At 34.1% G+C, this 13,485-nt stretch overlaps 1 protein-coding gene across 1 annotated transcript in view; it reads left to right on the top strand.

Annotated features, from left to right (window-relative positions):
• The window catches only part of LOC306865726 (tetratricopeptide repeat protein 28-like), a 283,922-nt gene that overhangs the window by 1,636 nt on the left and 268,801 nt on the right, over positions 1-13,485 (top strand). The window contains exon 2 of the mRNA XM_079410488.1: positions 9,571-9,858. Coding sequence (XP_079266614.1) covers positions 9,571-9,858 — 288 coding nt within the window. The remainder of the gene's footprint in view (positions 1-9,570; positions 9,859-13,485) is intronic.

Raw genomic sequence — 13,485 nt, 5'->3', positions numbered from 1 at the left:
CAGTGTAGCCTGGTGTTTTGGCAGAGGAAACAAATCATCTTGAATGAAATATTTAACGGCAACAATAGTCACAAACCATCAACAGCGACAGAACTCAAAAGATAAACTTTCCCATGCCTCCAGTCATATTGGATCACTTTTCTTCCCAGAAAAAAAATCCATTCTTGCATTATAAATGTGAGGAAGTGCATTCATGCATCCCGATTGCTAAAATATCACCAGCTCAACTGTGATCCAACCACAACACTTAGATGTTACATAACCCAAATGCAATATTCAAATTGTTTTTCATACAAAAATAAACAAAGATGTCCTTAAATTAAAACAAAGATCATATTATTTCTTCTACCTTCTTTCTACTTCAAATTTTAATGTTTAATTTGTTACTTGCCAATTCTTTCTTATTTGTGAAATGTATTAGTAATTTCTGAGTGAAAATAGATTCTACACCAGTTTTTTTTTCTGCAGTGCAATGTGGCAAGTGTTATTGTGCCAAAAGTCCTGCAGAGATTGATTGAACTGAATGTTGATTCATTAAGTTTATTTATTTTGCTGTCTTAAGTGTGCATGATTATATTGTTAGTTGCCGTTTATCATTTGCATTCACTGTATTGTCCAATCAGATGAGTTTGTTTCATTATGGAAACTGATTTGGTGATATGTAGCGTTACATCACTTGCTCACAAATGCATCCTCTGCAGTGAATGGGTGCCGCCAGAATGAGAGTCCAAACAGCTGATAAAAACATCACAGTAATCCATAAATAAAATCCACTCTACTCCAGTCCATCAGTTAATGTCATATGAAGTAAAAAACTGAATGTTTGTAAGAAACAAATCCATCTTTAATGCATTTTAACATTAAACTGGCGCCTTCTGGCCAAAATATGAGTCCATAATAACGCTTCCTCCAGTGAAAAAGTCCACCCCCTGTTATCTTTCACATCAAATCCACCCACATATTTATTTTAAATGTTTTTTTGACTTGTAAACAGTGCTTGATCTGTGCAGATTTCTCTCCTGATTCAGAGAAGATGACCATATCACTGACTGGAGGAAGGGTTATTATGAATAGAGGACTCATATTTTAGCCAGAAGCCATGGTTTAAAGTTAAAATCTTAATAATGGAATTATTTCTAACAAAAACATGTAGCTTTTGTCTTCTCAAGATGTTAACTGATGGACTGGAGTGGTGTGGATTACTTGTGGATTATTGTGATGTTTTTATCAGCTGTTTGGACTCTCATTCTGACGGCACCCATTCACTGCAGAGGATCCATTGGTGAGCTGTTCCCATAAAGAAACAAACTTCGCTACATCTGGGTTGGCCTGAGGGTGAGGACATTTTCAGCAAATGTAAATTTTTGAGTGAATTGTTCCTTTAAGCTAGCTAAGCTAATGTACAAAACGCAGCATACGCTGGTGAGCAGCTGTACTTTCTAAGCAGCACTATGGGGTCGATCTTTAGATGTTCGTGAGATGTTTGGAAATGTTTTGAGCAGAGGAGAAGGCTGTAGACAGCTGTTGGACAGACAGATAGTGTAAAGTCGAGCTGACGCCCCGCGGGCCCTTCTGAGCGGGCATCAACTTCTCCATCGGCCGCCTGATGCCTGCCAGAAGAGAGGCTTGTTTTCATTTTCCCAGGAATGCGACTCAGCCCCCTGACCTGCTCGAGACAGAGGGGTGGGATCACGAACGGCCAGACAGACATGGAATCAGTGAGACACAGGGATCAACTTTGTTTGCTGTGTCAAACTATTGAGTCTCACGAAATCATGTCCAGGTTACATTTTACCCCCAAATCAAAATGTGTTTTAATATTAATATAAAATTATTATTCGTAATAATTCAAGCACATTTTTAGTTGTTATTTTATGTTAAATATTTTTTTTTTTCTAAATGTATGCACATCTCCCCCAACATTCTAATTACTGTAAGACATTAAAAAAATATATAATTTCTTATCTCTTTCATTTGATATTGGTGTTAAACATGCATTATTTGTGTAGTATTTATCAACATTTTGAATTAGCTTTTTAATTTTTTTTCATTTAAATTAAATTTTAGTCATTTTATTGTGCTTTTGTCATTTCTGTAGTTTTTAAATCTTTCTATTTAGGTTTAGTTTTAGCTTAAATATTTGTATTTAAGTCATTTGCCAAGGCAACATTTTTCATTTTCATTTATGTATTTCAAGTTTGTTTTTCACGTTATATTTACATTTTATTTTATTTCCGCTTTAATTTTAGTAATTCAGCTTAAATTTAAGTTATTACACATTTTTAATTTATATTTTTAATTTATTTTTTGAAGTTTTATATTTTTCATTTTATATACATGTGTATGTATGTATGCATGTATGTATGTGTATATATATATATATATATATATTTATATTATATATTTTTTCAGTTTTAGTAAATTTAGGCTTTTTAGGTGTAACATTTTCATCTAATATTATCATTATTATTATTATTATTATTATTATTATTATTATTATTATAATATCATTTTATTTCCGATTTTTTTAATTTAATGTAAACCATTTTCAATCGTTTTAGTTAACTTCGACAGCACTGCTGCTTGACAGGTTTATTGAGAGTCACCCTGTTAGTTTTGAGGGTCAGAAGAATATTTCCCTGTTGTGTTTGTGTGAGCGTGTCTGTGTATTGTCATGGCCTGTGTCGGCTCTAGACAGGTTAAAAGGCCTTGTTTGCATGCTGATGTTAGCGTCTGTTGTTTTTAGTTTGAGTTTAAGCGTCAGCTCAGCTGTTTGAAGTGAGCGGTGATCAGACAGGAAGAACATGAAAGGAGGGGAAAATAACCTTTATATATTTTACCCAAATCAATTTTCACACCACACTTGGTTCTCTGGCTGACCCTGTGCTGTTACTAATAACAAACACACACTGTGTTAGTGCCTTTAAAGCATTGTCCTCAGTGTCTATTGTGCCTGTGTTTATGATATGCATAAACAGAGGTCAGATTTAGTATATGTATATTATTTGGACCGGCCCAGAACATCATTGTTAATTATTGCATTATTGTTCTGTTTTAATAAAGATTATTTTAACGAGGCTATAATATCTGGAGATAACTTTCACTTAGCATTCACATTAATTTATTCTGCAGTAGCTTAGCTAGTACGTGTATAAATTATGTTAAGGATTTAAAAAAAAAAAGGAAAAAAAAAATATATTTTAGATTTATGCATTTAGCAGACGCTTTTATCCAAAGCGACATACATTGCATTCAAGTTACAGTTTTTACATTTTATCAGCTCTTATATATACATGCACATTTATATTTATTTATTTGTTTAATACATATATTCAGCAATGATTCATTAAATGGGACAGCAAAGACATAAATGCTGACTTTTTTAAAAAAATCCTGAAAAAAAGACTGTATCATAGTTTCCACCAAAATATGAAGCAGCATAACTGTTTTCAACATTGATAAAAATAATAAATGTTTCTTGAGCAGCATATCAGTATATTAGAATGTTTTCTGAAGGATTATGTGACTCTGAAGACTGGAGTAATGATGCTGAAAATTCTGCTTTGATCACAGGTATAAATTACATTTTACAATATATTAAAATTTAAAACAGTTATTTTAAATTGAAATAATATCTCACATTTTTACTGTATTTTTTAAATTTATTTTGGGCATTTTTGCATTTTTTTTCTATGACAGGACAGTATAGATATGACAGGAAATGAATGGGAGAGCGAGATGGAGGGTGGGAACGGGAAAGGTCCACAAGGCCGCATTCGATCTCGGGACACCCGAAGCGCAACTACACCATGACTTTACTGTATTTTTAAGCAAATGATTGCAACCTTGGTGAGCATAAGTGAACATAAAATATAAATGCAACAAAAAATATAAATATATAACTAAAATGAAATACTAAAAATATTAAAAATGAATATAAAAATAAAAATATATGAACATAATTAAATATAAATAAATAGTATCTTCATTATTATAAACTTGAGTCTAAATGATTATGGAGTTGATTAAATAACTAAATTTATTTTCATATTTGTTTTTCTGATATCCAAATGATTAAAAGGAGACATTTTTGCAGCTTGTCTTTTTGAACCCTTTATTTTCAAAATGAAAATGTCATATTTTCATAAATCATTGAAAGTGCATTCGATAGTGATGTTATTCTAAGATCGTTATTTGACAGTGCTGGTTTGGGTCGTGACCACCATGAGCTCAGATTTGGTGCCGTCTTGACGTTCTCTCGATGATAATCAATCAAATCACTAATGGAATTAGTCCGTGTCCAGAGATCAGTGAGAAGCCCGTGACTACATTCAGCCTGTCGATTATTACGTGTGTGGTCAGTTCACGGCTGTTATTTTTGGACTGTCGGATGAAGCTGGAGTTGTACATGTGCTCCATATGTTACGTGTGCTTGTGCTGATCTACATTGTGAGGTCTTCGCTCTGTTGTCTCAGCTGAAGATGAAGATGACCACCGGCTCCATCTCTGCACCGACGCGGGAAATCTGTCTGTTCAGAATTACCTCCACCAAGGCTCTCATTATCTGCCCATATAGACAGCGGCCAACATAAATACGGCTAACACTGTTATCTGTGTCTGGCCCTGGACGGGGTGGATGTAGATCTCGCCAGACTTTCCTGAAGCTTCAGAACAATAGGACACGTTCAACAACACCACAGAACTGAATTTGCAAAACGACAATCGGAGTGCTAAAAGAAGCATTAATTGACTCTGGTTCCATTGTGTGAAAAACATTTCTGCTTCTTTTTTTTGTTGACTTTCATACTTGACTTTGAATTTTTAATTGAGAATTTGGCTCATTAATCTGTGACTCATGAGGCCATCCCATGGAGAAATGATTTAATCCTAATTAGATGTTTGACATGAAAAAGGCTATTGAACTGTACAAATACAAATGTGTGCATGTTTTATGTGGTTGACATTAATTGAATTATATAATGTGATTGTATGTATGTTCTGGATAATAATAGCTGTATATATGTGTATTTATATGACAATTTCTGATATAATTTAATTTAATGGTTTTATTTATTTTGTGGCATGAAAGCACTTCTTTTAACTTTTAAAACCCACCCCAAAAAAACAATCCCAAATATGAATATAAATAATAAAATAAAATAATTATAATAAAAAAATAATACTAATAATAAAAAAATATTTAATGATTGATATGCAAATATACAAGTACTGACATAATAACATAAAAATGTAAATTAGGGAAAAACAGGATTTTTTTTTTATTTTTATTTTTTTACCATTTTTGGTGATGTTAAGGTTTTATTGTAAGGTTATTTTATCCATTTCACCGTCCACCGTATTGTAAAAATTTTTTTTTTTTTTTTTTAAGTTGGAAATAAAACAAAAGCTTATTGGGATATGTTTTACAGGATAATACTTGCTATTTTTCTTGTAATTGACATTTACTTGCAATTTCTAAGTGAAACATGTTTCTACACCAAATTTCTTGCAATGCAGGTGAAAAATCAAAAGTCCAATCACTTTGAAATATGTGCCACGCAAACTGAGCTCTTCACATGAAACACTTGACTCACAATTGATTCAAATTTAGCATTAATGTGTTGCTAAGCTAACATTACACACACAATACAGGGTTGAATATTGTGTATTTTATCATGACTTTCCAGTGCTGCTAAATAAGATATATTTGTAATCATCAACATATAATATATTTGTGTACATCTTGGATTCATTTTGGATTCATAGAGCTTGTTGCAGTGTCATTCTGGGATTGAAATTGTCTGGGAAGCACATATTACTGCCTTAGATTTTGGCTGAAATAAGGTATTTTAGGAGGAGGTATAATGTGTTTGCCTGCTTATTACATAGGCGAGTAAATGCTGCCTTTAAATGCTGTCGATGTGGGCGGCTCATCAGGTTTGGTGAACTTCTCTTTCTGACCCTGTTTTCTTGCTTTAGAGTCTCTCGGAGGAGCTGAACACACTATTTTTCTTTTCTATTCCTCTCTGTTGTTCAGTGGTTTTGCTTCTTGATGTTGTAAATCATTACAAAATTCAGCTTCTTTCGCATTTCTGTGCTTCTATTTGCACTCGGTTTCCTTTCAACTGATGCGCTGTTTCGTCCTGCCCGTTTTCGTTTCTCTCCTTCTTTCATGCTGTCGTTCTAGCGCTCTGGCTCTTCCTTTTGGCCTCTCTGGAAGTAATTATCCTGCTGTGCTATCCCAGAATTCCTGCAGAAGGGAAGAGGGGTGTGGCCTGTGTGTGAGATTACAGGCTGGAGTGGCTTTCTTCGCCTGCCGTTTTACTTTCTCTCCGTCTCCATCCCCTCCCTGTTTTTCCCTGTCGCTCTTGGGAATTCTCCAGATGTGAAGCTCTTAGGTGGCTAGTCATAAATTTCCTGCATTCTCTGAAGTCAGCAGGAGCCACTGGTGTGTGTCTCCCAGAGGAACTGACCTCACAGCCAAAACAATGAGCACGGCCTGATGTCGGCGTTGTGGCTTTGGAATATATGATATTATTTTGAAAGAAATAGCTTTAGCAATTTTAACCCATTTTTCTTCAATTTCTTCTTTGCGGTTCTTTGAATTAGATATTTTCCGTTGTTTTGCTGTTCTCACTTACTGAGTCTTTGATGCACATAGAGGCAATCTTCACCATATCAGCTATAATTGCCATTCTATCATCAGTATAAATGAATATAAAATTAATAAATATATTCTTCTGATTAAGCTCAAATTTGGAATAATGGCTTAATTTAAGTTTAAACATGGTTTCAAAAATCTTAATTGCTTATCCAGCTGTACAGTTTATAATGTTTTAATGCTTGATTATCACTTAAAACATGCAATTTTTGTTGAAAACAGGGAAAATTGTACAGATTTACAAATTCATTGTATGTGCTTGTCACATCAAATGTCATGCATAACAAATTCATTATGTTTGCGTATGCAAAATATTTATACTATATAATTATCATCAGCATCATGTTTATGAACAAATTAGTCAATATTAGAACTGATATTATATACATTACTGTTTTCTTAACTTAATGTTACTTAACTTTTATTCACCAAGGATGCATTAAATTGATCCGAATTGACAGTAAAGACATTTATAATGCTATAATGAGCAGCAGATCAGCATATTAGAATGATTTCTGAAGGATCATGTGACACTGAAGACTAGAGTATGATGCTGAAAATTCAGCTTTGATCACAAGAATAAATCACCTAAAAAGTGTTTTTTAAATTCGTAATAATATTTCAGAATATTACTGTTTTTACAGATTTTTTCATTTATCTAATAAATGCAGCCTTGGTGAGCAGAAGAGACAAACCAAACGTATCTGCTTGAGCATTTATGAATGCATCAAATACAGTATAATGTCCTCTCAAGGTTTCTTCCTTATGTACATAAACATCTCAGAATAATACTTTGGAACAATATGTATTGTGGAAAAGCATTACAAATACATTGGCAACTGAATTGAAATCGCTCATCAAATCAGTTATCAGATATAACGTCATATGTTTTTAAGGATTTTTGTCACCCATTTGTACATTTTGGGTAAGATTAAATCCTTGGTTTTATGGAGGTTGATTTGTATTCATCTAGTATTTCTGTAGTAGTGTGTGTGCTGTTGTGACTTTCAGTTTCATGGCCTGTTCTTGCAGCCTTTCAGAAGGGCTGCACAGTTGAGCTTTGTGTTTTTTTTCAAGGGTTTCCTTCATACTCCCAAAGAGATTAAGAAGAAGGTTTCCTCTGTGATCGCTTTGTGCTTGCCCCTGCCAATATAATCCTAAAACCCTGCAAAGCTGCTTTGCTACATGTTAAACCCTACAAATGCAGGCATAGAAGTGAGCTGAAGGTGACATGAGTCAGCATTGTTTCTATTTAAATGGGTCGTGTTCTGTTTTCTTCCCATTCTTATAATATCAGTCAAGATGCACCAAAAACAATTGATCACACTTAGGCTGTGCTTTTAAGACTTCATGCAAATAACTGCTCCTATGATTGGCTTAATGCATGTTCATGGGCGTGTCAAGGTGTTGATATGTAAATGTGGGTGTCATCGAATCGTGGCTTTTCTCTCACCGCTACAATGACTCCCACTTAATGACTCCCACAAAACATGTACGTCTGATATTATTTACTAGCTTTATATGATGAGTTGCAGTTCTGGATCATCGTGCTTATTTCCTAACAGATGACCTACGTAATGTTTGTTAGATTCTTCAGTCATTGCTGGTCACAGATAAACTGCTTTTGTTGGCTAATTAGACGATATTTGACCAAATTGAAATTACGTAGAAGCACTGGTGAGAACCTTGCTGCATTAGTTTCTTCTTGTCAATAAATTACAAATCTTCTTTTATTATTTTGCGTGCATATTGTAAAATAAGTAGTGCTGTCAAATGATTAATCACATCCAAAATAAGTTTTTGTTTGCATAATATATGTGTGTGTTCTGTGTATATTTATGATGTGTGTATATATAAATACACACATACAGTATATGTTTTGGAAATATTTACATATTTATATTCATATAATTTATATTATAAATAAATATATTTAATATACAAAAATAACATTTTTCTGAAATATATACATGCGTGTGTCTGTGTGTGTATTTATATATACATAATAAATATACACCGTACACACACACATATTATGTAAACAATAACTTTTATTTTGGATGCGATTAATCGTTTGACAGCACAAAAAATACGTGTTTAATTCATTTGAACAATAAGTGTACATATTATTTGCCATTATTTACATCAGTGTTTGTCATTGAAAACCCTTTGTTCTACTACAAGTTGTGATGCTCAACTGTTCAAATTTATTATTATTATTATTATTATTAATTAATTAAAAAGAGGTTATTGCATTTATTTATTGAGGATGCATTGAAGTGCTCAAAAGTGATAAATACATTTATAATGTTATAAAAAAATATATTTCAAATAAATGCTGTTCTTTTAAATTTTCTATTCATCAAAAAAAAATTTGGAGTTTAATTTCAGTATTTTGAAAGTTTTTCTTCATGGTACACTATTGTTCAAAATGTTGGGGTCGGTAAGTGTTTTTTTTTTATTTTTTTTATATGCTCCAAAGTTGCACTTTCTTTATTCAAAACTATAGTAAAAACAGTAATATTGTGAAATATTATTTTAATTTAAAATAGCGGTTTTCTATGTGACTATATCATAAAATGTAATTTATTCCTGTGATGCAAAGCTGAATTTTCAGCATCATCATACTCCAGTCTTCAGTGTCACATGATCCTTCAGAAATCACTCTAATATGCTGATTTGCTGCTCAAGAAATATTTCTGATTATTATCAATGTTGAAACCAGTTTCATATTTTTGTGGAAAAAAAGATTTTCAGGATTCTTTATTTGAAATTGAAATCTTTTATAACATTATAAATGTCTTTATGTAATTTCTGATAAATTTAATGCATTCTTGCTGAGTAAAGAGCTTGTTTTGAATGTCTTAAAAACACTAATGCGTCTCTCTGATGTGTTTCTTCCTGGGTAGTTTGGTCTGTTTGGACTGCGAGCGCTGGGCAGGGCCATGCACGCCGCCGCCGATGGCCCGGGCCTCAGCAAGGCAGAGTTCATGGAGAAGGTGCAGCAAAGCAACGAGGCCTGCCAGCTGGGAGACTTCCAGACGGCCGTGAAGCTGTATGGCGAGGCCTTGCGTGCCGACCCACAGAACTGCATCCTGTACAGCAACCGCTCGGCCGCCCACCTCAAACTGGGCCAGTACCAGACCGCCCTGGACGACGCAGTCAAAGCCCGCCTCCTTAACCCTAAATGGCCGAAGGTGAGCGTATGGGCGGGGCTTTGTGTCTTCTTTTCCAGGTTACAGGTGAAGACGTCCCTCGTTCTTCGGTCATCGTCTTCATGTGCTCTGTACTACTCTAGACCATCTCTGATTTCCGTTTGTTTGTTTCTTCTTTTAGCATTCATTGCAGGTACAGCGAGCCGAGAGCTTGAGATTTTGCCAAATCGCCTCTTTGCTTAACATTTCTCAGCTGTGATGTTAACAGGCACTCACAGCAGAACATCACGGCAAAGTCAGCATCTGAAAAATGATCACAGTAGTGGCCTTGCGGCAGGAGCTCGTCTGCTCTTGGCAACGGGAAAAGGGCACGCTGTGATAGACTTACTAACAAACAACACAGGATTTTTTGCTGTATGCTCTCTTAAAGCTACTATGTATTAAACTAGATTAATTATATAGCGAGATTTTGATTAGGTGGATTCGGTTTCTGGCATAGTTCCCACAAAATATGTTTAATTGGATGATATTTGGCCATATTGATATTATTAGCATTGGTGAAAACCTTTTGTTTTTTTGTGCATATTATGCAAAGTATTTGATTCATTATAGCAGTTAATGTATATAATTTGCATCAGTATTTGCCATTGAAAACCTTTAACTTCAAGTTGTTATCAGTTTCTGACGCAGTTGCACTAAACATGTATGTGTCACATTATTTACTAGCTTTATATCATCAGTTGCAGTTCTGGCTTGTTTTCATTTTAACTCCTACAGATCCAATACGTAATATTTCTTAGATTTCTAGTTATAGATAAACTGGTATTTAAACCTATATTTGTCCATATTGAGATTATTATAATTAGTTAATGCCTGTTTTAATAAATTCTAAATGTTTCTGTTATTAATTTGTGTGCATATCGTGTAAAATAAGTTTTCGATTCATTTAAGCAATTAGTATGCATATAACTTGCCATCATTTACATCAGTATATGCTATTGAAAACCCTTTTTGTTTGACTGCAAGTCGTTACAATGTTCAAAAGTTCGGGGTCTGTAAGATGTTAATACTTTTATTCAGCAAGGATGCATTACACTGATCAAAAGTGAAAGTGAGGACATTTATAATTTTGCAAATATTGCAATTTCAAATTAACGCTGTTCTTTTAAACTTTCTATTCAAGAATCAAAAAGAATAGTTTACACCAAAATATGAAGCAGCACAACTGTTTTCAACATTTACAATAAGAAATGTTACTTGAGTTGAAAAATCAGCATATTAGAATGATTTCTGAAGGATCACGTGACACTGAAGACTGGAGTAATGATGCTGAAAATTCAGATTTGATCACAGAAATAAATTATATTTTAGAATATATTTAAATAGAAAGTACTTTATTTTAAATGGCAAAAATATTTCAGAATATTACTGATTTTACTGTATTTTTGATTAAATAAATGCAGCCGAAAAGGCTTCTTCCTTACGTCTCATATAGGATATTTGTAGCCCAATGGTTAGTTCTATGCTGCTAATAGAAATGTTGCACACTATGTGTGACAAAATAACTGTAGAAATGTTGATATCGTGCTCATATCTGGTGACTTTAGTGTTCGTAAATTGGTACTGCACCTGAAATTAGTGTATCATAAGTTGCTTTGGATAAAAATTTCAGACAGCATATTTGTATTATAACAAATTAGGTTGTTTGTCGAAATCAAGTTTTTGTTCTACTTTGAAGCGGGCGACGCACACGTGTGCAATCTTAACAGCTCTAGTCGTAAGTATTTTGTAATCACGCAAACATGTTGGCTTTAATAAGAACTGAGGATATTAATATGGGCTTTTTCTCATCCGTAAACTGCCTCAACGCTCTGAGAAAGCGTTTTGCGCAGACGTGAGTGGTACTTTGGTTTGGTCTCACTCTGACCACACAGTCCTCTCCTCCCCGGCCCAAAGCACATGTGGCAAAACCCAAACCCAGCGAGGAACATTAACCTCTGCATGCACAGCTGCCTGTCTTCTGCTTTCTGACTTTTCATTTGCTGCACGGAGGCGGGACGTTCTCGTTTGGCACAGAGAAAAGGGCAGAAACATGGGTTCCATTTTACTCAACCAAAATGTGTGAAATTCTTGTCTTTATGAGCAGCGGGCTCCTCTGAGACACGCCGGGGAGTGTTCGAACTAACCAACGCCACAAGTGCAGCGCTCGGAATCTAGCCGAGGAAGTTTTGTGGGAACCAGCAGACAGAGATCTCTGTATCAGAGAGGCTGTGCTTCCTTTTGGAGCAGAATAGGAGGAAGTAGTGGGTGTGGGGCCGAACTGCTGTTTTGTTGTGGAAATCCTGGACGGGTTCAACGGCAAACTTGTGCTGCGAGGACAATAACTGCAATAACAGCAACATTCCACCGACTTTACAGGCCTGAAACACTGCAGATTTGCCCCGTTACGCACATGCAGAGCGTTTCTGCCAATAGTCTCATAAAAACACAATTAAACAAACAAATATGAAGTTATGACATTGCCCACAAGAAAACTTTAGTTTCTCTTTTATATTTCAGGGACTTGATTGAGTATAAACTTTGTCTCAGATGTTCCTTCAATAAATTGAACTATTCGATTCAATTAAAATAAAACAAAAAATTGATAGAAATTATACAATAGTTCATACAGAGTAAAAATGTAGCTATAAAGTAGATTTTTCAAAGCGACGTTCAAACTTTCCTAGTATTTGAGTTCCAGTTCTCTGATTGGTTGATAAGGTGTTGCTAGGCAGTTGCTAAGGTGTTGTGATTGGTCTCATTCTGTTTTTTTTTTTTTGTTTTTTTTAGAAATTTTTTGAGCCAGGATGCAATAAATTGACCAAAAGTCACAGTTAAGACATGTATCATGTTACAAAACATTTATATTTCAAATTAATGCTGTTATTTTGCATTTTTCTGTTCATCAAAGAGTCCTGAAAAATACTGTTTTCCAAAAAATGTTACTCTTTTCAACATTAATAATCAGAAATGTTTCTTGAGTAGCAGATCTGCATATTAGAAGAATTTCTGAAGGATCATGTGACTGGAGTAACGATGCTGAAAATTCAGCTTTGATCACAGTATTAAATACAGTTTTTAAAACATATTCAAATAGAAAAGTTATTTTGATTTGTAATAATATTTTACAATATTACTGTTTTTACTGTATTTTTGATCGAATAAATGCAGCCTTGGTGAGCAGAAAAGACTTCTTTTCAAATATCTTATCAACCCAAAACTTTTGAACATTATTAATGCTATTTAATAGTCAGTTTTACCATATTCCATGGCAAAAACCAAAGTCTGATTATTTTGAAACATAACAGTACTCCTATCTTAAAAAGAGGCATGATTTGAGCTATCACTGATATAGTATGAATGATTGAATAATGAACTTGATCTAATGAATGAGATTCAGACATTTCTAAGCATTTGTTTTTTGTAATCTGGACTTGTGTTTACAGCTCTGAACCTCCCTTACTGTATATGTCAGGAAAAGACAGTAGACATTAAAATGGCCTTTTTGTGGGGAAACTTGCTCAATGAGCCAGTACTTCACAGCCGACAGCCAGGCAAGAGAGGCAGAATGATAAACTTGTTGTAAGTCCTTGTGTTGATTTGAAAGCTGTTGATGTTTTTCCTCTTCGT

The sequence above is a fragment of the Barbus barbus genome (assembly GCF_936440315.1).
Source record: "Barbus barbus genome assembly, chromosome: 47".
Taxonomy (NCBI): Eukaryota; Metazoa; Chordata; class Actinopteri; order Cypriniformes; family Cyprinidae; genus Barbus; species Barbus barbus.
This window is presented reverse-complemented; position numbering and strand designations above follow the sequence as displayed.